Here is a 26852-nt window from a genome sequence, read left to right as displayed (position 1 = left end):
GCTCTAAATTCGCAGAAATCTTTTTCCCATGCCATTCGAATGGGGTATCCCATTGTGTGCTCGCGACTCCGACTCTACGGAGTCGTAAGTATCTACTTAAAGTCAATTAAAAATCGATTAATCTACCGAATTGAATTTTAATTATAGCAATAACATTTTTCACTCTTTACATTGCTTTTTTTTCCTTTTATGCTTGAAAAGTAAAAGCCAAAATTAAGTTTATTTTTGCACATTTTGTGGGAAATACATACGTATATCGAAGGAAAGTAGTACTCACTAAAATTCGTGTCTATTACAGTAAGTTTTCTGGCAAATATTTTTTTTATGTGTAGAGAATTGGCAATTAAATAAATTTAACTCGTCATAAAAATGAACTTAAATATTCTGTTTTTCACTTTTCTTTATATTTATTACATTTGTTTTCTATTTTTGGCTGAAATTATTTTGAGCAATCATTTTTAATATCTGAAAGCCTTAATAAATAGCATAATTTGAAAATCTTTTTGATTTTTTTTTACCTTGCAACCTTCACAAGTAAATGCTCCAAAATGAAAACCAGCCGCCGGTTCGCCGCATACTTTGCACAGCTGGTTCATCTGAAATAAAGACGTAAATTACTTTAGGTATTTGCTAATAAATCTCCAATATTATGTATTATTAAAATAACTTATTGTTATCTATACAATCTATACAAATAAATACGAAAATATTATTACATTGGGTATGTTGTTATTCAAATTATTTTTAATAATCATTATAGATATCTTTTTCAGATTGATTGAGTTAATTATCAGTTTGCTCAGATTATTTCAATAATCTTTATAGAAACCTCTTTTACTTGCCATCATTTTGATGTCATCATTTTAGTTAGTTGCTTAATTGCTTTGGATCACAATGTAGTATATTTTGTACTTTATTATATATTATAGTACTATGTAGTACTACCAAATATAGACTTTGTGCATAGATTAGTATTTTTGAAGTATAATGCTTAGGTATATTTTAGGAATAAAACCGCACTGTTTTGGTTTAATTTAAAATCGGTATCTTACAGTTTAGTATACTCGACTATAACTTTCTTACTTGATTAGTATTTATTATTTATTACATTTCTTTTCTATTTTTTTTCAGAATTTATTTCAAGTAATCATAAAATTTTTAAATAACAAAAAAAAAACCCCTAATAAATAGCATAATAAAATTAATGTAATTTCATTAAACGTTTTGGCCTAAAGACAAGCAAAGTTAAATCTTTCACGATTGTCCTTGTTGTTGTTGCTGTTGATGTTGCTGTGGTCGGTCACATACCCAGAAAACAGTGAAACTGCTTAACAACAATAATAACAGCCAGAATAGCAACAACAACAACCACAACAACAATAATGAGAAGAAGAAGAAGCATAACCGATGACCCACTGCGTTTCTCTTTAGTTTTTTTTTTGTGCTTTTTGTGATTTTTCGCCACAGGTCGTGGTTAGAAATTGAGGTATGCAAGCGACCGGTTTGGGCTGGCACCATATCCAAGACTCGATTCCTTGGCCACTGTCGCTTCTTCTTCCGCATCTTCTCCCCATCTACCGCCGCCACCCGTTGCCGTTTCCCTTGCCGGCGAAACGCTCTCTACATGTGGATGGGTCGTGTTCACACATCTAATGTACGTAGTGACTTGTTTTGCTGCGCCTGATGATCATAAAGCTAAGGTCAAACAGAACAAAAAGAAACTGGAGAAAAAATTACAAACATTTTGCGTCAAATATTTGATCAGCGTGAAAATGTTTGGGAAGATCACACAGAATTCTCTATGGTGTTGTCGAAGAGGGGCATGAAATTGCCAAACGACAACGGCCAAAATGTGCAATGCAAAGCTGCTTGAAGAATATTTGATAACCTTCTCATATGGGCAATAAAGTAACTTTTATTTATTGACTGTAAATAATTAAATTAAAGCTATGAATTAATGAAAAAGCTTAAATTTCAACAATGACAATAGCTTAAATATTATTCAAATTAGGCAATATTTAATCATATATGAAAATATAAGAATTTTTGATAAAATATGAAATTAAGAAATTGAAAAATATATTTTTAAAAACATTTATATGACAACATATATATTTACATTTATATTCTATCTTTTAGAATTCCGTATTAAAAATTCAAAATTGAAAAATTTATTTATTTATTTTTAAATAATATCAACAAAATTTATGTGATGACTATTAATTTTTTCGTCATAACTATTCTAAATAAATGGTATATTTTCAGATTTTGATTGATATATATATATTGATAAAAACTTTTGTTTTCTATTGTTGAATTGTTAAAGTAAACATCGATGTGTAAGTATTGTGTCAAGGATGATCAATAGTAGACTTTGCTAACACAAACAACTAGGTTTTATCGGCTATACGAAGCGCAATCGGCGACAATCAAGATTATCGATGGCACTTAGCACTTGGGGGAATTTTGGGTCGTCTTCTCAGGCTTTTCTTCTGGCACTTTGTCGACTTTTCGCCATTGCAAATACAGTTTTTTATATGTTTCTTTTTTCATTTTTATCTGCACTGCTGCTTCTTTTCTGGAAAAGCGCACCGCTGTGCCTAAAATTGTCACGGTTTTTTTTTTCTGCGGCCGCTGCCGCTGTGAAGGTGCAAATTTAATGTTTGCCAATTTAGCAGCGCTCGCTGTCACCTTTGGTGTCCATTAGCGCGCGTTTATATGCAAAGTGGCGGTCTGGCGTGTTCGCCATTATCACAGGAGCAGCATCACGCCGGGGCCACCACCTGCTGAGCGTTGCTCTGGCTGCCGCACAAACAACAACAGTTGTGTCGCACCGCACCGCACCGCACCGCAAAAGCCAATGCAAAAGCAAAAGCAAAAGCTGCCAAAGCGATTCGCCCTCCTGCCCAGCAAAAAGCGGCAAAGTCAGTGTCAAAGATATGGACACACAATAACGAACCTAAACTCGCAAATGCAATGCAATGCCCAGAGACAACTGCCAAAGACGTGAAGTGCTTATGTTTAATGCTCGCCATTTACCCCCTTTTCGTTACTTTATTGGGTCAAAGCACATTTGCAGGCTATTTTCTCAGTGAGCTGAGCTGCATAGCTGCAATGGAAATCCGGATTGATCAACTGAAAAGTGTTCTACTTATTTTATAGCATTCTCATATCTCAATTATTTTCACTTAATTATATATTTCTTTGTATACTAAGACATCAAATATTTGAGTTTATTTATAACGTAATTTAATTTAGTAGAATTTGGCAGGATTTCAAATAATTAAATTCAGAAAATAGCTGTACACAACTCACATAAAGAATTAAAGAATAAATGCATTTGAATTGTTATCAAAAAATGTATTAAATAATTTAATTTTTATTAAACATTTTATATTCTTCTTTTTTACTTTCGAAGTGAAGCAATAAATTTTTAGTTCAGTTTATTTATATATTTCATTTTTCTATATTTCCTATTTCTTTTATTTAATTGAATTAAATGAGGAATGCACTAAATAGAATCGTTTAGAGTTGAGTATTCTGGTTTTGATTAGAGACTTTGCTAGCCACAAGATATTGATCTTAAGCCGATCATTGTCGATGTTTCGAGTGGCTGTAGTTACATTTAAATTCAAGTTTTTCTATTTGATGTTTGCATTTGCGATCAGAGGTAAAGACTCGTTCATTTGGTAACAATGAGAACAAGATCAGTTGTATTTATGTAGCTAAAGTTTTGAACAAGCTCATCAAGTAGCTGTTGACAGAGGCAACAGTCGAAGGACTTGCAGTCCATGAGTGTGGCATAGTAGAGTAAACAACAATAATAAAAAAAATGTGTCCTTAAAAGCAAACAAAATCATGTACAATACTCGTACAAATCAGATAAAAGCTATTGCTGACAGACCTGAAGAGGGAGAGCCATTAAGAAAAGGTGTTCAAACAAGCAAACCACGATTGTTGAAAATATTTTGAAGCAGCTACAAAATAGAACAAGTCCAAGTCCAAACAGGAGCAGAAACAGAAACAGCAACAGCAACAGACACAGACAGACACACAAAACTGAACAAACTAAAAGATCGAGATCGGTGACACACAGCACAACCCCGAATGGACGACGACAATAAACAATTGCCCGTAATATGCTTTATTATTAGCCTTTTGCCAAAAGACATTGCAATATGCAAATCCATTCAACAGAGTCACACGCTCTAGTTTGAATTGTTCGCTTCCTGACTCGATCGTCTCCCATCTCAATGCTTAGCCCTTTTTGTACTTGATTGCCAGCAGCAGTCAGACAATTAAATGCATGAATATCTTCAACATTTTACTCTTTTTTTTTTGTTTTTTGTATATTCCACATCTTCGTTTTACCAACAACTCTTGTCGTCCTATTGTAATCATTTCTTGACACTTATCGCACAAAAGGCAATAACATAATTAATGAGCATGTCAATGAGCGTCTTTTGTTTTCATTTCTGCTTCCTGAATGTTGTCGCTTAGGTAATCCTTTGAGCATGACAAAGCTGTGCCCAAGCAAGTGCCCCCAGACATGTGACCGAACTGGTAGTTGATCCCCAGTTATTCGAGTAGCTAGATTATTTGATATAAGTTTCTATTTTCTACTCTGTGATGATACAATACGCTTTAATATTTCAGTTACATTTGCTGTTGTATTAGCATATGCTATAGTCAATTGCCAGCTGATGCATTTTATTAAAAGAAAAATCTAAAATGCAGCTACGACTCACTAGCCATAAATTAGCTAAAAGGTCAAGGCTGGCAAATAATGATCAATTTATGCAAACACTTTTGCTGTTGTTGCAGATATTTAATTATAAAATTGAAAATAAAATTGCATATTAATATTATTTAATCGAAAATATTTTTCACATTCCTTTTTTTTTTAATTAAAACTTAAATTTTATATAATTTTTTCGCAAAACTTTCATATTGAACTGTCTAGTCTCTAAAGCTAATTTTATTAATTCACTTTAATCTGCACTCACCCTTTCACAATTCGATTGTGCAGAAAACTGCACTAAAACATAAATTGTATTTGTAGTTTTCTTTTATTTTGACACAATAAACACACTTTATTTACTTTTAATAATTTTCACAATTTATTTGAACTATTTTTATGAATGATCTTTATGCAATCAATTGATCTTTATTGCTTGTTTTGTTGTTGTTGTTGCATTATTATTTGAACCAATTTAGCGACGGCTTTTCACGCGAAACTCGTGAGCAATCACGTGCCACACATAACCGATAGATAACCGCGATATTTATATCGCGAGAGACACTGTGAAATAGCGGTATTCTGCAGCCTTGCGATGCTTTGCAGCGTAGCGCCCATCCGAGACTAAATCCTCATCATCGTTCTGAGCTCCAACCAACCGACTGACTGGCCCTGGCCTCAAAGATCATCAGCAGCAGCACCAGCAGCAGCAGCATTTGAAGTCGCGCGCGCACGCGTCTTCTCTTCTCTGTGTGTGTGTATGTGTGTTTGTGTGTGCGCCTGCATGCATGTGTTGGTGTGACACACACTGCAACATCCCAGCAGGAATTTATTCCGGCTTGGAAGCATGCAATTGGAAAGTCTTTTTTTATTTCTTAAAAATATAAATGTTTTACAATATGATTTTTTAAAATTTTATTTTCTAACTTTTATCGTATAGAAAATAAATAAATATATTTTAACGGTATTATTTAATATGTATTTATCTATCTTTTACTTATTCTGTTTGTATCAAAACTTTTCTGGTATTCAATTGATTTGTATGTGAATATACATACAGTAATATGCCTTCAGAGTAAGGCATACATAAATCATTTGATTTATATATTCAGTAATATGCCTTCAGAGTAAGGCATTTTCTCTAGACTTTAATTAAATACATAAAATTTACTTCAATTGATTATGATACTTCTGGTTTACATTTGGGGATATTAATTAAAAACTATTAAATATTGATTAATTACAATTCAGAAACTATTAGTATTATTTATTTATAGTTATAGTTAGATAAGAAATTGCTTAGGTTATAAATAAACTGTAGTTGTTTACACAAATTAAAGCGAACCCCTGATTTTTAGGCTGAACATCAGCAGAAAATTCAGCTACTCGTTGGACTATGCAATGCAGAGGGCAATCACGATTTCCTGTTTGCAAACAGCTGCTGCTGTTGCTGCTTCTGCTGCCGCTTCTGCTGCTGTGCGCTGTTAATGTTAAGTGCTGTGAACTGTTAAAAGCCGGCTTTTGGTGTTCAACGTTGTTGTTGTTGTTATTGTTTTTGCTAGTGGTGGTTGGTGTGCTCTTTGGATTGCTCTTTGCCTTTTCATGCTGCATTGTGGTTGGCTGTTGGCAGCGGCACGATCTGCCAGCGTTCGTTTGTTTTCATTGAATTTCTCGATGTGGTTGGCTGTTGATTTTTTTCACGATTTGCTTTGCTGTTGCTCTCTTTGTTGTTGTTGTTGACTTTACACACAGTACAGTTATTATCGCTCGATTGCATGTGCCAGTCGCTGTGCCACTCTGTGTGTTTGTGTGTGTGAGTGTGTGCGAGAGTCTGTCTCTGAGTGTTTATATTGTAAATGTGCATTCATTTGTATTCGTATTGGACTAATGTGCCAAAGAGGTGGGCACTTAATGCCCGTTGAGCTGTGTAAATAAAAGCGCCAGAGCGAACAACATTTTCTAATGAAATTAGTAGCTTGTTTACAAAATGGTGAATAAACGAGTTTGTTGCCTAAGTCTTTCGTTTTATGACACTATGATTTAAAGCGAATATATTTTGCGTGTGACCAACAAAAAATACTGAGGTGTTATTTAAGTTAAATGTGGTTAAAGATGGTAATATAATCATCGTTTTTATGACTACGAATTATTATTTTTCAATATACAATACTCTACTTAGTAGAGTTATAAAGATAGTAGAGTCTACTATTACTACTTTTCATTTCACAGGCTGATATCTTTATAACTGTAGATTCGAAGGAAATCTACTTAAGATTAGCTGCTCCTCAAAATGCAAAGATTACGTTGTTAAAACACACCACAAGGATTAACACAATGTGGATATTTTTTGGAAGATTAGTTGTGGCATTCTTAAGCGCAGCGGCAGTCAGAAACTATTCGTGGCGCGCGTTTTAACGCGTTCTTTCTTTATCTAATTGAATTCGCTTGTCATAAGCCAGATCTGTGGCAGTTGAGATCAGTTGTGAGTGGTTCCCCGCAGGGGCAGGGCAATGTCAGTAGTAGGTAGGACCGCTTGTGTCACTTCATGATGATGATGATTTCATTTTAATAACACCACTTGCAGTCCACTTGCAGACAACAGTCCGAGCTGAGAGAGTGAGAGCGAGAAGAAGATCCATTTAATGCTCCAGACTCAGCAGCACCACAACCCGCTGGAGCCGTTGTATGTCAACACCAGTTGACGGAGTAACAAGGAAGCGCAACACTCTAAAACGACGTGTAATTTATCACAGCACGAGCAGCATTTAGCCATGAAACTGGACGTGTACAATGCTGTTAGATTTTCCTCACTGACTAACTACGAATATGACTTTAACTCTAACTCCGACTCTGACTCTGACTGTGGCTGTTGCTGTCAGCAGCGCTGTCCTCGTCATAATCTCTTTCTCTCGCATTCGCATTCGCAGAGTCGTCATAGTCATCGTCATCATCATCGTCGACATTTCTTCTCGGTAGGCAAATCTGTTGCATCTGGCAGCGTTTTAATTTTAATTAAGTTTACGCGCTAGTCTCGGACGACGAACGGCCTTAAACCTCATAAGCTGCCGTCGTAACTGCAGACTCGCAATCGCGTGCTCATGGTGATGAGTTGGGGCATTAGCTTTGATGCCTGCTCATATTTATTAGAGCGCAATCTACTTCAAATTATTGTTGAGTACCACTGTGCAGAGAGTAAGATTTATTTACGAGCTACTCGTAAAAATACTACACTCATATCTGAGTATGTGCTTGTAAATTCACTGAACTATCTAGATTGGCTGAAGATCTAATTTTGAATAGGATTTGGAAGTAAAAAGTGAATAAATTTTGTACAAGAACGTTTGGTTTTCTTTTTTCATTAATTCTAACAGATTAAAGCTGAAGTAATCTAATTTTATTTAAGAATTATAGGAAGTGTTTTCTAGATACTATACATATATTGAATTCTTCAATTAAGAAATATGTTCTAGATTACATTTTTATTATAGCTTAAAGTTATGAAGATATAATTAAATACTCATATTAGCTATTCAGTCACATAATAAATAAATGGATAGTATAAAAAATCAATAAAAGTATAGAAAGATGCCCAAACGTCGAATTCGAATATGTATGTAAATGGTAAGCAAATCATTGCATGAGAATTACAATGACAGCAAGGCCAAATAAAAAGACCAAAACGAATACCGATGATGAGGATGTTGAAAGAGTTAAACATGCAACATTTCCAAATACAAATTGTCGATTGCCAAAAACAGTAGCAGGCCAACAAAATAGGCGACAAATCTGCTTCTGCATGCGGCCAAAGGCATGCCAAGTGCAACCGCGCAGCAGCAACATCGCAGGATAGCCAAGCACCTGAGAGAAGACAGAGGAGTGGGGAGAGTAGAGAAGGGGTACGCTCGGAGGATAGACGAATGCGACATGGCCACATGGCGACATTGCGACATTGCGACATTCGATCGCTGCCAAATCGATCCAGATACAGATACTTTAAATCACAATTTCAACTGAGCGCAAGCCAAGCCAAAAGCGTTGCACAAAATCAAAATGAGAAACAAGCAAATAAAAAATAGCTGTGCGCACATGTCAAAGGCGGTAGCAAAAAACTACCAGCAACAGCAACAACTACAACACCAACATCAGCAGCAACTTGGCAGCAGCATTTTATTTCAATTTCAATTGATTGTCGTACAATCGCCATGAATAATTCAATTTTACAATTGCATTGCTCTTCGGCTAGAGAAAGATAGAGACAAAAACAAACACACACACATTGCCTCACACACACATAGAGGTGGGCGTGAGTGCGAGTGCGATAGAAGCTAGAGTAAGAGTAAGCGATACGGAACATATTTTAGCCACTGTCTGAGCTGCTGTTGATGTTGCTGCCGCTGCTGCTGGCTGTCAATGTTGCTGGCGACAGTGAAAACAACAAAAAACAACAACAGCAACAAAACGGTTTACGATGAAGACGACCACCTATAGTAAGTATTACAATTACACACTATACTCGTAGTTATGCCAGATTAAAGTCCCACTTTGTAGTACCTGCTACCAGAATAAACTGAGTCACAGCAGGAAATCGAAAGCTGCAGATCAATCAATAAATCGTAATTGTACTCTCTAATTTTTATTGCACAATTAATTTATTTATAAAGTTGTTAATTACAACTATGGCATAAAGTTTAGTTTACGAGTTAACTAAAGAGTTGTGAAATTCAAGTTTAATTTATTTTTTTTAGATTTTATGAACTACAGGATATCAAATATTGATGGCTTCAGCAGCATGCGGTAATATCTAAATATAGTTTTTTAATGGTTGTTAAAAAGCGTTGAAAACATTTAATTTAATATATCTTATAGCAGGTCATCAAAGTTTATAGACATGTTTAATAAAGTCTCGCACTCATTATTGAATTGCAATAAAACAAAATGAATTCAATTTTAAATATATTAACTTCCCTTTCCAACTTAAAAATCCAACCACTTTCGCTGGCTAATTTCTTTGACAGCAAACTACAAATGTTAACAAATGATGGCAGATGGGCTGGGGCGGAAATAACTGAGGGGAATGAATCAAAATATCATCTTGAACCATTAGCAAAGTTCAGTTATGTTACCTTTTTTGAGAGAATTGAAATGGACTGTGGACTAGTTCATTCATTGTTTGATTAATGAGTTTATTATGCAACAATTATGTATGTAAACATTTCCAGTTTTCAAGAGCACGGCTCATGTCAAATTAATGAACTTGGCTCTTGACTTTGACACTTCATAAAGGTGTCGACGCTCAAGGATGGGAATGGGAATGGGATGAATGGTCCAGGACATCGTGCTGCATGCAAGAGCTTAGTAGAGTGTTCCTAATTTCATTTGGCGCAGTTTTATGCAGAGGCAGGCGCTGACATCCCAATCCCTGACGCACATAAATCACCACACTGAAGAGCCTGGAAAATTTGCATAACTTAACAGAACTGATGCTGACGCTGATGGTGACTCTGACATTGAATCTGCCTTGGAATCTGGAAACTGAATTCGTTCTACTATTCTCTACCTAAAACTAGTTTGCATCCTGGCATGGGACACACAACAGCTACTACAACAACGCTTGCAACCTCTTTGCCACATGATGAACGAGTGTCAACACAATGCCCAGGCTCTCTTCGAGGCATAGGTCGGCATCTGCGTCATCCAATCTGTGTGTGTGTGTGTGCTCCGCTGCGCCGCGCCTTTTTGGGGCACATATTTGGCCAGTGATGTCATCGCAGCGCACATTTCTCCAGCTCGCATAAGTTCGTAGCCCAATTTGTTAAGAGCGCGTGCTTCAGTTTCGCTCCTCGCAGCTCGCAACTCGCGACACGATGCGACGAGCCGCGGCGATTGTGGCGGCATTTGCTCAAAAGAGCCTAATAACAATTGTGCGATCTGGTTTGCTCTTCTGGCCGTGCTTCACTTTGCTCCAGACGCTCCTCTTCACAGCTAACGAGCACATGTTACGCCAAGGCGTACCACAAATGCTCTAAAAGACATAATTTGTTTTGTTTTTTAAATTAAAAAATTTAACAAATATCAGACATGGTTTTAAATACATGTTTTTAAATCGAGAAAATGATATATCAAATTTTAATATATTGAGTTTTCAATATATTTTTAAATTCTATTAAGAAACAAGATTGTGTACATAATGCCTAGAACACTTCTTGATCCAATATCTAGACTAAACTTTCTCAACATTATTATCTAAAATTGAATAAAACGATAGCTGAAAGTTTATTCTATCATTCCTATGTATACTTATTGTGTATCTATTTTATCTAATGTATTCATAAATAAATACTTGACTCCTCCCAACTTTTTTTCTAAGTAAAATATATAATAAATATATAATACTACATATAACTTAAAATTATCTTAAAGTGTGAACTAAGGATATTCTAATAACTTTGGATAAGCACTATATTTAGAGGTAAGATTGATTTTTCTGTTTTTCGTTACTTTTTTCTCTTTTTGCACAAATTTAGAATTTTATGCATTTTTGTTAATACAATTTTAAAACAGTTTTTATAACATTAGACATTTTTATGTACATTCTTATATCAAATTCAAAGCTTATTAAATTAAACTAAACCCTTTGAAATTGTAGTGTATATAACAAAATTTTGCATTTGGCTGTGCAGAGCCTACAAAAAAAATTCAGAAAATTAAAAAAAAATACGTATATAAAACGAGTGACAAATTGGAGCGCCTTCAACTTGAGCTTCAGCTTCAGCTTGGCACTGGGTGTAAGTAGCGCGTACAGCTCGCGACGCATGTGGAAAGATTTTAGGGCTTGGCTTTAAGTGGATTTCATTTCGTTGCGCCCCAAAACAAAAAAATTGGTTTACCCTATAAATCTCGGGTAGTACGAGTGCGATTATTTTTTTCTCTTTTTACGACTGACATTAATTGAATTTGGGGGCTGTTGTTGGAAGCTTATGTTTTGGGGCTGCCCTCAACTTTTGGCATAGCACACGCTTCATTTGATTTATGTGCAATGCGTAAGCGACTTTACAAATTGCCAAAGTTCGGGCATTATTCGGGGGTTCAAAGAATTGCATATGCCACAGTGAGAATTGGTTTGAATTGCCTCGCCCCAGCTTCTGCAGCGGCTTTAGAACAAAGTGCAACCGAAATGCCAAAGACAATTGCATCACATTTTCATTTCCCTCCCGCCACGCTCTTACTCTCTTTGTATTTGCAACTTTCTTTTGGTATGCTTAATAGTGCAGACCAACTGGGCTAGTGCCAGTTTCTGTCTCAGTCCCCGCGACTAGTCGGGTGCTTTGGGGCAAGATCAAAGCTCGGCGATATAATTGGTCGTTGTTTTGTTTGACCGCAGATCTGTGCGCGCACAACATAGCACTGCACAGCATTCACATCCAGAACCACATCGAGATGCACTTTGGTGCCTGACTTTGCCTCTGCCCGCTTAATAATAATTCGTTTTGGCAAACAATGTAAATTCTTCATTAGCCTAGCTTCCTAATTTGCTAGGGGGAAAAGAACGTTCGCTACTTGGTAATTGAAGGCATGCCAGGCAGAGCATCCGAACATCTTCAGTTTCAGTTGGAGCTGGAGGAGCGAGATCTGGATAAAGGTATTTATGAGGGTTGCGCTGAAATTCGTTACATTTTCAAATTGTTTTGCTATATTGGGAAATGTGTCAGGAAAACAAACGTTAAACGTTAAATCATGGCATGAAATTGTATTGCACTCTCTCATTGGAAAGTCACATCTGATAAATACTTTGATATATTCTCCATAGTTGTGTGCATCCTCATAGTCATCTGATGAGTTTCACAATGCGACATTCGACATTCTGGCGTGTGCATATTCGAAATGCTCTCACTGTCGCAATTTTTCACTCCACATGCTACTCTCTTGGAATGGGAATGCTCTGGTGATTGATCGATTGATTGAGTGATTGACAACGGCGCCAATGAAATCAAAGCTGTCGCTTAGTATAAGTTCACGTTCTCTCTCTAATTAATTAAATGCCAAATGCCAAACATATCAAAATCAAATCAAATATGGCAAAAGCCTGCACAGTCTGTAGTTTCCAAGTCTCTCTGCTAGACTCTCTTCTGGTTGGAGGTCTGGGGTTCCGGTTGAGGTTTTGGGTTCGGGTTTGGAAGTATATTACAATAGGGTTTGGAGTATATTACAATAGGAATTTCCTGTTTTATTGGTGCTGTGTTTATTTTGGCCCGCTCTTCGGTGTCGACGACTTAGACGGCGACTGCAACTGCGACCATTCTTTACGAGCGGCAATAAATTTAACAATTTGTTTAGTGGAGACACACACACACACATGGCAACTCACACACACATACACACTGCACTAGAGACACGCAAAGTGTCTACGTAGCACCATATATGGCATATGGGGACCTGAGGCGCAGATGCCAAAAGCAAAGCAATTTGTCCAGCGGTAAACAAAAAACGCTTTGGGGCCACTTGGGAGTCTGCGTCCAACTGGACTGGTTATAAGACTTGCAGTCAATTGTTCTCCCAGACATTGAAAAGACCTCGACTTATAGCGGCACCCGTCGAAAGCAAGAGTATTAAAAATGTTGATGCTTTATGGACTTGAACCTTGTAATCTAGCTGTATTAGAGCAAGAAAAATAACATTTTCTATAAAAATATTTTGGAAATTATAACTAAAACTAAAAAGTTGAGAGGAGCGAGATCTGGATAAGGTATTTAAGAGGGTTGAGCTGAAATTCGTTTAAAAAAAATATATTTATTTTATTAAGGATTTTTTTCACTTCAAATGTAAAGTAGTGATTGCATTTTTTAAATACATTTAATAATGGTTTTTCTAATAGTTTCTTTAACAATTAATTTTGAACTTAATTTTAATTTATTCATTTCATTTTATAGTACTATATTTCATATCAAGGCTATAACAGCAAACTAATTTACAAAGAAATGCATTTCAATAAGATAAGTGGGGATTTTCCTTAGCTCAGTAGTGATTGCATTTTTAGTGCTCTTAAATAAATTTAAGCAGGATTACCTCAGAGCTTATTAAAGTCAACAATCTAACAAACCAATTTAAAAATTTGTATATAAGTTTTTTTTTTACATAATTATGCATTTATTTAAATTTATTGTTGACAAAGATCAATATGGATTTCTCTCAATATTTCTTTTAAGTCAACTGTCTAATTTGATTATTTATCATATATAATATTTAAAATTTAGCTATATATTGATTAAATCTATTTGGTTGGCAACACTTTTATTGTTACAAAATTAATTTACAAAGCAATACGAGTTTCAACAATTGATTTTTGATTCTAAAACATAACTGCAAGCAACTTTCTCTGCTGTTGCTAGGCAACTGCACTCTGATGGATAAGCTAAATTCGGCACACTGAGCACAGAGAGGAGAGAGAGAGAGAGTGTAGAGGTGGAAAGGGGTTTGAGGCGGTCAAGGGGTCGCTGGATGGCGCGGCGTCTGGACAACTCTTGGCAAGGCTATACACAATATTTCTTAAATTAAATTATCAAAAAGAATTTCGCTAGTTGGCATGCCTAGCCCGAAACAGCATGAAGAAAGAGCGAGCGAAAGATTTGCCCCACCACGCCCCACTCGCTTACAGCTGCAGCCCCAAAAAACAAAACCGAGACAAAAACCTGTCTGCAGCGAGGGGCCTAAAAGAAATTCCGAAAATTTTCCCACACTTCTTGGCTGGAACAGACGACGACGTCCACGAGGAAGCCAGCTAGCAAGCCAGCACAGGCTGCACAGCTACTCATATTTGTTTATGGCCAGGTCGTTCTCTCTGTCGCTGTGTCTATGTCTATGCCTGAGTATGTACATATGTGTGTGTGTGTCGTGAAGCACATGTTGCATTTGCCTCCGTCTGTGGTTGATGAGCTGCATTATATGGCTGGCAGTACGAGTATAGAGTATCGGCATCCATCCACACACGAGGCCGTGGCCAATGTGGAGGCCGATGCTGCCAATGCTGCCAAATGGGCATCCACTTGTTGCTGCTATTTACCTTTTGGTTCTGCTTGTTGCATTGCCTCCTTCTCTCCTCTTGGCTTTTCACTTCTGTGTCTTATTGTTGCAGTTACTTGTACATTTCTTGTTGCTGCCGCTGCTGCTTCTGCTGTTGTTGTCTTCGCGCATTGACACCAATTTTATTTGCATATACGCCCTTTCTTTGCGGCAAGTGGAAAACAACTGAAATCGAGCACTGCCTTGCAAATAAAATTGTTATGGCCATTGAAATGGAAGCTCTAAATCTTCTGACTATTATCAGGATGCTTACATCTTATCTATCTTTTTAAATACCGTGTAGACACTCTGCAATGGCAGCTCAAATTGGCCATATACTTATGTTTTAGTACAACTTTAGCTTCTCTCTGGCTACTACAGCATAAATCTTATTATAATAAAACCAACATTTATTTGAAACGGATTGGTGTCAAGTTTGAGATAAGCTACGGACAGTTTATTGTATTCTGATAATTTCGTAATAATACACATTTGTTGACGGTTCATTGACAACCTTTTTTATACCCGATACCGGTATAAAATCTTGATTAATCTTGAAAATGATACAAATTGTATAAGTTATTTATAAAATGGTTTTAAATGCAAAAATGTTGTCTATGGTATATTATGAACGTAATAGTATCAAGTATAGTCTTCGGTATATTTTAGTATTTTTTCGGTATCTTAATTTGGTTTATTTTTAGAATAATAAGGTAATATAATGCTTTAATTAAAGCTGGGTAGTGAGTATCTCATAGTCGATCCCAATCGATTGTAGCTTTCTTTTCTATTGATTTTAGATTTATTTATTTAACTTTCAAAAATTTAAATAAAAATATTATTATAGTATTTTATTACGTTTAGTTTGATTTATCTTTTATTCCCACAAATCCTATTCCCTTATTCATTCGCTTTTATTTGCTCGCTATTTATGCCTTTTACCGAGTTGCAGTTGATTGATATTTCATCATTCTTCCCTGAGCATAGCAAGTCATCAGCCTCATCATCATCATCATCATTGTCATCGTCAACATTACCATCATCATCATTATCATTTGCGACACATTACAGAGATCTCGTTTAGCTACGCATAGTTTAGTTTATAACGTCGATTAGTTGCACTATAAGCAACACCTTTAACTGCCAACAAATTACAACTTTATCATGCCGCAAACGATGACGATGACGCTGACGCTGACGATGCAACATTGCCTGGCCATGCCCATGCCACTCTATCCATTCTGCTCTCCATCGGTTCGCTTGCCGCTTACTCTGAGTCTGAGTCTGAGCCTGAGTCTCAGTTCGCATAATTAATGAAGTGCAGGAATGGCGATGCTCCGGGAAAACCGCAAAGGCAACTGCCGCCGCGCGACACAAATGAAGCTATTGCCGCTGGCCGAGAGTCAGTTGGCATCTGAGACACCAGCTCAGCAGCCGCTGGCTGCAACTTTAGCTCGGTCGCAAGCTCCTCCATATTTATACAGAGCGAACACGTTAAATAAAAGATAAGCAGCAAATGCGGCGAGTGTCACGCGCGCCATAATTGCCAGCTGATGATGTCTGGCAGCAGGATGTTGGGATATCGAGAATTGGCTGTGGGGAAATATGACTGAACTATCCTTTGCAAGAGCAATGTAATAAACTACAATCGGTAACCAAATTAGAATAGTGCGAGAACACATTAAATGAAACTTATGAAGAGCAGTTCTGTACGTAAAATTCGAAATGTTCATAAATAAAAATAAAGCTAATTCCTAATAAGTAATAGAGTATAATAAAACTTTATTTAGTTTCCACAACTATTTCATAAAACAGATTCAGCGACTCTAGATATTATTTCTTGTTATTAGACGGAATCAAAAAAATATATACTAAATTTGAGTGTCTTAACTTGAACGTAGAAATAAGGCAATAATAATTGTATTAAGGATTAAACAAAATCGTAACATTTACAACTTCATTTAAGTTTCTAGAATTGAATTGCATACAGAAAAAACGAAAAACTTAATGCCTTACATATTATAAAACAATAAATTTCAAAGTAAATAAATATATTTTGAAGGCTGTGAAACTGAGTTGCACCAGAAGGAAAAAATCTAATAAAAAAATAAATTTATTTAAAAAAAGTAAATTTATATATTTTTAAAATCAAATTTAAAATATGCAGTGAATAAACGACTTTCTTTAAATATTTATATTTATTTATTGACTTAAATTAATAGTCAGATTTCAGGAAATTCAATAAACAAAAATGTAAATATAATAGTCTAACAAACTAAAGTCCTTTGTTGTAAGAAAAGTGTAGTGCATTTGTCTTAATACTAAAAGCTAATACAAATTGAAAATCCCTGTGTGCCAGGACAAGGGCAGCAGCTATTAGTATGCTGTAAATATAGTTTGCAATATGCATCATTTTTGATTTTTGTATGCGTGTGCACGTCGTCTTCGGATCGTTGTCGTTGCCTTTGCTTGGTTGCTGTTCCCAAATGCATTTGTCAATGTCGCTGACGTGTCGCTCTGACACTAGCATTGAATGAAAGTCCAAGTCCTCCGTTTGCACACAAATACAAAAAAAAAAAGAAAAAAACTTTCGCCTGCGCATTGTTGCATGGAACTGAGCTGCGGGCAAGCGACTTGGTCATAGTTACAGTTTAAAGGAGTTGCAACTAGATGGGCAAGAGGCAGCAAGAGGATTCGGATGCAAAGTCGCAGTTCGAGTCGAAGTTGAAGGTGGCCTACAGGTACTGAGTAAAATGCGTGACGTGAACGAGAGGCATTTGACTTGGTTCGCTTTTTTCGTTTTTTTGGCTGCCCTATTCATAGGACTGTGGCATAAAACATAACTCTAATTTGCAACATTTCACGTTCATGGCCCAAACAATAAATACGTTTTGGGGGCAACTAGTTAGTGGCAAATGAGTTATGACTGTTGCACTTGGTACCGACACATTAACAATGTTTGACGAATGGCCAAAAAAAAAAAAGAATAACAAGTAAAAATGCTACAGTCGAGTGTGCTCGACTGTCAGACACCTGAATAAAAGCTAATCAGTTTGGTATTATTCTTAAAATACAGCAAATCATATATACCGGAGGCTCTCATATAGAACTTCATAAAAATATATCATAGAGCACAAAATATATCAGATTTTAAGCGAAAGCTACTAAGACAATTAGTAAGTAGGAGTGTTTCTCCCAAACAAAAGAATTTCATAAATAACATCTACATTTGTTATCTGATTGCAAACAATTTTTCAGGAATCACAATAGTATTTGTTATTTTTGTGGCAAAACTTTTAAATTAGCTTGATCTGCGTGCAAACAAAACAAGCGCTGACTTAAAAAAATTATATCTCTATCTCTTATAGTCTCTGAGATGTAGGTTTTCATACGGACAGACAGATGGACGGACATGGCTAGATCGTCTCGGCAGTTGATGCTGATTAAGAATGTATATATTTTATAGGGTCAGATGCCTCCTTCTGCCCGTTACATACATTTTGTGGAGCCACAAAATTATAATACTCTTGCACCCTACGAGTAGCGGGTTTAACAACGGTCAAAGAAATATAAAACGAGACTGAAGCTGAGACAGAGGATGCTTCAGTTCTCAGCTGTAGATACTAAAGATCCCAGAGGCAGTTACCGTATTTGGGTTGTCCAACTTTGAGCACTGCAATTACTATATGAGTGAGTATATTTATACGCGCTATGTGAATACACTCGCAGTGATTCTCGTTTGCATTACGCACTTGTCGCTCTAAGCTGATCCAGCTTTGCCATGCCTGATTGCCATCGCTATGAGGCTGGCAAACGTAATTAAAATGAAATCAGCATACGGCTTAATTTCGTCTTCTTCACTTTGCAAAGCAAAAAAGATCTCTTGGATTTGAAATTTTCGACTCGTCCGACTGCTTCTTGTTTGTCTAATGTGTAACATCGTTATACCCCCGTCCTCCGCCCATCTCTCATTGCAGCTGTCTCTCTTATTAGCCAGTCTCTCTTGCTCCAAATCTGTCCGTTCTCATAAATCTGTCTGACATTTTGCATGCCAGTCATCAGCTCTTAACTCGCGCCATGGATTAATTTAAATCCTTTTTCTTCCGATTTACTCAGGAATTTTCTAGCCACACCGTTAACACTTTATGGATTTTCCATGCTTTTTCCTGAAGTATTCAACAGTTTTCTAATCGCGTTATGCATAGAAATGCCCTAATTGAAGAGTAACATTTGACACATTTTAATAGTAATAATAAAATAGTAAAATTCAAAACAAAAAATTGAAGATACTTTCAAAATCTTTTCCGTTCGTTAGTCATCTGCAGTAATTGCAATAATCATTGTCAATTTTTATTAGGAATTCGATAATTTGACACATTTTAATTCTAATAATAAAAGTAACTGCAATAACTGTTAGTCACTTGCGATTCTAATATGAAAATTCGATAATTTGGCACATTTTAATAATAATCTTAAAATGCGTTCTTCAATATACAAAATATAAAATTCTTACATTATAAACTAACTGCAATAATTGCTTTAAGCCTTGGAAATTCTAAAGATATTTTCCAAAACTTTTCTACCCAAAGCTAACTATTATAATTGCTAATAATAATAATTTTATCGTTTGCCGTGTTTTAATAGTGAAATTGAAGTGAGTTCGTTCATACAAAAAGATTAAATTAAAGATATATGTATGTTGAAAAGCTTTTCAATCTTTAGCTACTGTAATAATTGGCAATTCTAATTAAGAATTTGATAAAAAAAGTAATGTTGTTGTCGCAACTAACATAAAGCAACTGGGAGTCTCTGGAGCTACATTGGTTTAAGGCCATAACATAATGCTGCTTACGGTTAGTGTTTGCCTTATTGTGTTGACAGTTTTGTAATTGATAACATGGACTAAACTGTCATAAACTGTCGTAAACGATGTACAGAAATGATCTTGATCTAGATTGTCCAATACAGACGTCAGATGTAGCAAGTAATTTACCAAAAATGATTGAGAATGAACTTGTTGCAGTTGCCGCCACAGTGTCTCTCTATGACTATAAACAATCAAGAGCTGTAAGAGCTGTGTGGTGTGAGAGCAGAAAGATCTAGATGCTGACTGGATCTGGGGACTGTGTCTGACTGTGTCTGGCTACCGAGGTGAACTTGTAAGGAGAGCCCCCAAAAAGCTAACACAACACAAGAGATGCCCCCAAGGCGCTGCTGTTGTCGAGTCGCATTTCAAAAGACAGCGCGGAGCACAAAGATATCGACCTGTGGGTATCATCGATCATCGATCATCTGGCTGCGGTCTAAAAATGGTTTCCAGCTGCGTAGGAAAACACCATCGCATGACCAAATCGCAATCGCTAAGTATTCGATACTTTCTTCATCTCTTTGCTCGAGTTGTGATTGCGTTTTGCGATCTCAGCGTCAGCAACAGCGACAGCGACGACAAGTTTGCTTTTTTCCACTTGCCTTATTTTGGGTTGATTATTATACATTTCTTTTGTATTATTTATTATTATTATTATTAAATATCAACGTCGTTTGTCGTTAGACAATTTTTCGTTATTTATGAGCTCAAGTTATGCCTTTTGGGTGTTTTTGAAGAGAACCAGCGATGGCGATGGCGATGCGATGGTGATAGAGACAGTGCGGCGACATATAGACGTAAACGTAGACGTAGAGTGGTTCGACCCGACCCCATAATACTATACATACATATAAGCAATGCCAATTAATGACCAAATTAGTGGAGGCACTCATGGACAACACTTGACCGCTTATGGTACGGGATTTTCTACTGATTTGGTTCGAATTGTGATTTATTTGAGCGCAATGTGAAGGCTCGCTTTGATTTCTTTGTTAGTCATCGGCAAATGGCGGTGGCGGCGGCGGTGGCGAAAGTCCAACGAAAGGAACCAACTCGTTGGAGAACCAAGTGAAATGAATACGAATGCGAAAACGCGCACTCACGCACTCACAAAATCGAATCGACTTCAATGTCAACTGCGCCTGCCATATGCCATATTCATAGTTCTCGGCTCAACATCAAAGCTTTACGATGCCTTTCATATATTCCCCTTAGCAAAAAGGACACCAAATCAAGCTATCCCACATCTCAGTCATCATACAACACAACAGTCCAACCAACATTCAGTCGTTCAGTCTAACAATCTGTCAGTCTCTCAGTCGTCCAGTCTCTCTTCTCTGTCGTCTGTCTCGCGCGCGTAGTAAAAGCTGACAGACCATACAAGGGCCCAACTATTGCTGTGAAATATGATGTGGACTAACTGCTAGTTACCAGCAATAAAGAGTAATTAGCGCCCGGCATTTAATATACCAAATTTAGCACTCTCAATAACTGTTAAATACAAAGTAAACCCTTGCTACTGCATTTACGACACATGTCTGGCCATTCGAGTAGCCTGAGAATCGACTATTTTGTAGCCAATTTTCTCATGACGAAGGTCAGCTTTGATTGTTAACCATTTAAGAAATGAAGAAGTTATGTATTTTTAGTTTTAATATCTTAGTTCATCTACAAGTATTTTTCAAAAGTTAAACCTTAGCAATCAATATTTCAATATGCTATTTTGATGCCAAATTAGTTATGTTGAAGGTCTGCTATTATTATTGTGGGCTTAAAATAGTATCAGCTTTTAATTTTATTTCTTTACGACGAGATGTTCTGTATAGTACTTTAATGTTTTCTCTCATACATTATCTAAAAGCGTTTTGAAAAGCTACAACTTTAACAATCAATATTCTGCTAAATTTTCCATGCTGAAGTTCAGCTTTTATTGTTGTTATTGTGAACTTAAAATAACATCAACTTTGATTGTTGAAACTAAAATAAATTGTGAATTTGTGGAATCATTTTTATAGATTTACTCTCTTACCTTATTGACAAGTATTTTTACAATCACTATTATAATTTTTATTGACTACTTTATCAGAAGTAAAAATTAATCGTTTCTACAAATTTACTCCCAATTTATTAACCTTTTAAATTAATAACATTTCGACTCATTACATTTTTACTATGATTAAATGCAATAATAAACTATTTTATGTACTACAGATTTAAACAGCAGTCTTTAAAGCAACAAATGTGATTATGTACTTCATCAACTTAACTTCATCATTGTACTAAGAAAGATATTTATCTCTTATATAACATATATAATTTTACTTTTTAAATTTTTATATTTCAGCTTTAACTTATTAAGACCTTCTTTTTATTCTTTAAAGTAACAAATGATCGAGTATATGTATTTCATCTTTATAGGTACTTTTGCTGTTTCCTATATCCAAACCAATTACTAATCCAAAATTTAATTTCAGCTTCAACTTTTTATTCACTTTTGTTGAAAATGTGATTCGCCTACTTTATTTCTATAAATTCATTTAGTATTGTTATTTCACAGACATTTGAAGCATTCATTTAAATTGGCAAATTTTCATAGTTGTAGCTGGTAAATTGTTATTAAATTTTCCTCCTGGCTGCACTGCAATTCTTCCTGTCGCTCCTCCAGTTGCAGGTTGTTTTCATAACTGGCTTACAAATTGAAAAACAAATTACTGTCATAAATGTCAGCATTACAACATGACGGCAATCAATACATCAACCTGTTGTCAGTGCACAAAACACAAAACACACTGCACTCTCAACAAACATCAAACAACACACACAACAAACAACACACAACAAAAGTCAACACAACACAACACAATAAATTATGACAGTTTCGAGTGCATAAAGTATGTAGGAAAAAAACTGAGTTGACTTCTTTTTTTTTTGCTCCCTCTTGTGTTGCAATTATAAACGATCAACTGGCGTCAAACTGAGCTGGGGATCGAATGGCCAGCAACACATTCGAGAAATTCTACAAATGGCTGAGAGCCAGTGAATGCATTTAATGAAATCAAGAACAGCGCCAATCAAAAGATTGCCTCACAAACAACAGCAAACAAAAAACAGAGCTACAACTAAATGATTACAAAAATCTAAATTGAATTTCGCCATAAATTGAATCAATGGCAAACCTGGCGAACAGACAGATCGTCAGATCATTCGCAGCTAATCCAAACATGAAAGATCTTCGAATAACCAAGTTGCCGTCGCCATTGCGACTGTATAAATTCTAAGATGAACGCATAAAATATATCAAACGGCACAAAAAACGTCAAAGGAGCTCGACGAAGCTGGCAACGTAGAATCGGGGAATACACTTTAGTATGGAAAGTTTGTTATTTCCTTGATATAAATAAATTTTTTTTTATTTCTAAATTAATCCACAAAAAATGAATAAGCAAGGCCTTATACTCGAAAAAGAAAAGAATATTTTATGATTCTAAATAGCTTTGGGTAAATTACAAATAAATATTAAATGTTTAATGCGCACTAGCTGACAGTTATATTGATACAAATTTAAAGATAAATGAGACTTACAATAGTTTCTAATTCTTAATGAAGATTAGCTAAGATAAATTAAAAAATTTTTTTTTTTATTAGGGAATTGAAAAGAAGAAAGAATATTGAAATCAAGAAAGTAGATTTTTATGTTTACGTTATTTATTTATTTTAATGAATGCAGATTGTTAAACACTTTCATGAACTTTACGGTGACATAAAAGATACATTTATAATACGTATTGAAAAATATGGGTGCAAAACTCAGTTGATTTAAAACAATCAAAATCGTTTTTAAAGGTCGTACAACTCGTCTGTATTAGCTGATATACCCAAGACGACCTATTTTCTGGCACTAAAGGGCATATAAAACGTTGGGTGCTATTGTAACGGTGCACCGCTGAGATTATCTAAGAGACTTAGCTTGGGAGCTAAGCTTAAACGTAGTTGGAGTTGGAGTTGAAGATGGACCTGGAGCTGCCTGGTCGGCGATGGCAGCTTGGCGGCTTGTGGAGCTGGCAGCTCGCAGATCACAGCTCGCATTCGCAGCGTGGCAATCAATAACTTAAATTACAAAGTAATTGCGCTGGCATTCACAGCACGCTGTATCAGCTTCTGATCCAAGGAGCCATCTAGAAGAGAGAGAGAGGAGCAGCACCTGAAGCACCTCTTAACTGTGGCGGCGGCGGCGGCTGGCATCTGTCTCTCATCTCGTCTTGTCTCTCTATCTGTCCATGCTGTCTGTTCGTCTGTCTGCCTGTTGTCTGTCTGTCTGTCCGACGTCTGCTTGCCTGCCTGTCGTCACAAATGTTACACTTGATGGTAATGATGATGGACAGATTGGTACCAAAGTCACTCAAAAGCGTTGCCGTTGCCAAGCTCTCAGCTTCGAGCTCACAGCTCACAGCTCCCAGATATCTGTGATCTCTCAGCTTAGCTTGGGGCCGAGCCAATCCGGTAGCCGCTCTGTCAGTAAGTTGAAAATTGTTTTAAAATTGCTGTTACATGTCTGAATGCAAGCAGATTGAATTACAAGCTCACCGCGCAACTGCTTCAACCATCTCAAGTGCTTCACCTCTCTCTCTCTCTCTTTCTGTCTCTACCTTCCTCTCACTCGATCATTTGGCAGCGAGTAACTGGCGCGTTTCCAGTCCAAAATTAAATATTGCACATGTGCACAGCACCCCAAATATGATCGCGATTACAGTCTGAAAATCAGTCAACGCGTATATGGTATAATCTAATTTTAAGTGTTGACACATTCGATTCGCACACAGCTGATTGATCAACATAAAAGTGGCAGATATAAAAAATATATACAAAAAAAATAAATGTGGAAAAAGTTTGAAAAAATCAGTTTTACTAAATAAATAAGAAGTTTTTGAAAATGTTTTCCTCAAAAGAAATAGAAGATGCCAAAATTTCTAATCTCCTCTTTTTGTTCGTCTATTTACCCTTGGACTCTCGCAAATATTTAATTTTGTAATTAAGTGTCCCTTGAATTAAATTAGAAAATATGTAAATAATTTTTGCGAAAGCGAAAAATTAAACTTGTTTTTTTTCATTGAAATTAATTCTTTGTATCATTTGACTTAGACATCGATTAATGTTGTATAATGTGAACATACCAACATACAAATAAATTTATACTTAAATAAATATACTTGATAAAACTGATTTTTTTATAAACACTGTTTATAAAAATAAATATCCAGCAATTGTGTAGTTAAAGCTCTTTAAAATATGCTTCAGTTAAGTTGGCGAATAATTTGCGAAGAAAAATCAACAACTTAAATAATAGTCGAACAATATTCTAAGCACTCCCTAGTCGATTACATAATGAGCCAGACGTTAACCAACATTACGATTGTTGACAGTTTCTCGATATTGAAACTGAGATATTTAAAATGTGCGCACTGCGTACGCGGACCATATTTAAAAGGCTTTCGGACTGACTGTGAAATTATGGCACCAACTGACCGTATTTGGCTAAAAGTGTTTCGGTTTTTGGCGCGGACATGAACTAAAGCATGATTTATGGTTGCTATTGAAGTCTTGGAATGGACCATAAAGAAGTGACACGTTAGCACACAAAACCAGGCGCAAAGGCATCAAGTGGCGTTCGCTTGGCTTGCAGGAAGTGAGAAATCAACTGCATTCAACAGCTACTACTCCTATGTATAGAGCAGAGTAGTATCGATGTGCACAAGTTTAGCTTATGATAATCCTGGCATGAGTAATGCCTAAGCCACAAAAGATGATTCCCGGAGTGTGAGCAATAATAAATTTCACTTGTAAGTGTAACAATTTGTATGTTAAACGCGCCCAGAAACCTCAAGCCTCTCATCTGTTGCCCCGCAGGCGGTAACAGGAGCTGCAGCAGGAGGGGCAGGAGAAGAGCTGCGAAGGAAAAGCGCAGACAGACAGTGTCCCGGGGGAGTCGTTTGTGGCGCATCGCATCGCAGCGTAGCGCATCGCACAGTTGTTGCTACCAGGCGGCGCAACTTGGCGGTTGCATTTGAAAAAGAATAGACAATTGTTTGGCTGCCGCAGCATAACAAGTTGAAGGCAAACGCTCGCACGCTATGCAACAAGTTGCAAGTGGCCAGGGGAGCACTCTGCCTGCCAGTGGCAGCAAAAAGCAAACAAAAACAACAGCAAACAATATAATAATGCCGCACGGAGCGGGTAAAACGCGAAACGCGAAACGCGCAATGCAAAAGCAATGCGAAGCAAAACCGAATGAAAATAGATTTGTATCGAGAGGCGGCTTCTCTGAAGCGCGCCTTGCGATTTGCAAATATTTTGTCATTGTGTGGCGAGATTTATGGAGTGGAGGCTGCTGCAACTGCTGCGACTCACTGCAGTACGAGTAGCAGGCGAAAATGCTGCACACTCGACGATTGTTTCCAGGAAAAACTTTTGGCCAGCAAATATACCGCTAGCTAGCTGGCTAAGGTTTGCTTACTTAGACGCAAACCTAGCATCGCGAGTCGAGTGTCAGCGCATGACTATGTGACACAATTCTCACTCACCTGACATCCACAGCAGGCTGTGTTTGCCGTGTGCAAACATCTCGGCTGCTTCTGCTTCTGCTGGCTGGTGGGGGCAGCACTTGGTATTAACCAGGCTCAGCATGTGCTATGTGAATGTGTCACGGGGCCAGCACGCTCACCATCCACAGCATGCTCACGATCCATCCTCGAATAGTCACATTCTGATGATTCCATTTGCTGCCGAACATAGAATATTCCTAAAGTTACCAAGAATCTGCTCAAAGATAAAGTTTATTTAATTTCAGTTAACTTTGTTTTTAAACTATATTAAATTGAAATTAATAAGCAAAGCAATCACATTTCCATTCACTATCTAACAGAATTCTGATGATTATTCCATTTGCTGCCGGACATAGAATATTCCTAAAGTTGCCAAGAATCTGCTCAAAAATAAAATTTACTAAATTTCATTTAACTTCTTTTTTCAATTATTTCCATTCAACACCTAACATAATTCTGATGATCATTCCAGTTGCTGCAGAGAAAATAATTTTCCTTAAGTTGCCAAGAATCTGCTCAGACATAAAGTTAAGTAAATTTCATATAACTTTCCTTTTAAGATTTTTTAAATTTAATAAATTAAATTAGACAT

At 36.5% G+C, this 26852-nt stretch overlaps 1 protein-coding gene across 2 annotated transcripts in view; it reads right to left on the bottom strand.

Moving 5' to 3' along the window:
- LOC117567360 (protein embryonic gonad) overlaps window positions 1–26251 on the bottom strand; it is a 29183-nt gene extending 2932 nt beyond the window's left edge. Inside the window, exons 1-2 of one of the 2 annotated variants that reach the window (XM_052004013.1) lie at window positions 26240–26251; window positions 519–596 (exon numbers count right to left, since the gene is read on the bottom strand). In XM_052004013.1, the coding sequence (XP_051859973.1) occupies window positions 519–596 (78 nt within the window). In that variant the 5' untranslated portion in view covers window positions 26240–26251. Of the gene's footprint in view, window positions 1–518; window positions 597–5006; window positions 5381–26239 lie in introns of those variants that run through there. The other variant, XM_034247298.2, reaches the window with a different exon arrangement.
- Window positions 26252–26852: the final 601 nt, after the last annotated feature.

Source organism: Drosophila albomicans, chromosome 3 (genome assembly GCF_009650485.2).
Source record: "Drosophila albomicans strain 15112-1751.03 chromosome 3, ASM965048v2, whole genome shotgun sequence".
Taxonomy (NCBI): Eukaryota; Metazoa; Arthropoda; class Insecta; order Diptera; family Drosophilidae; genus Drosophila; species Drosophila albomicans.
Note: the sequence above shows the minus strand (reverse complement) of the source record. Positions and strands in the feature narration are given on the sequence as shown.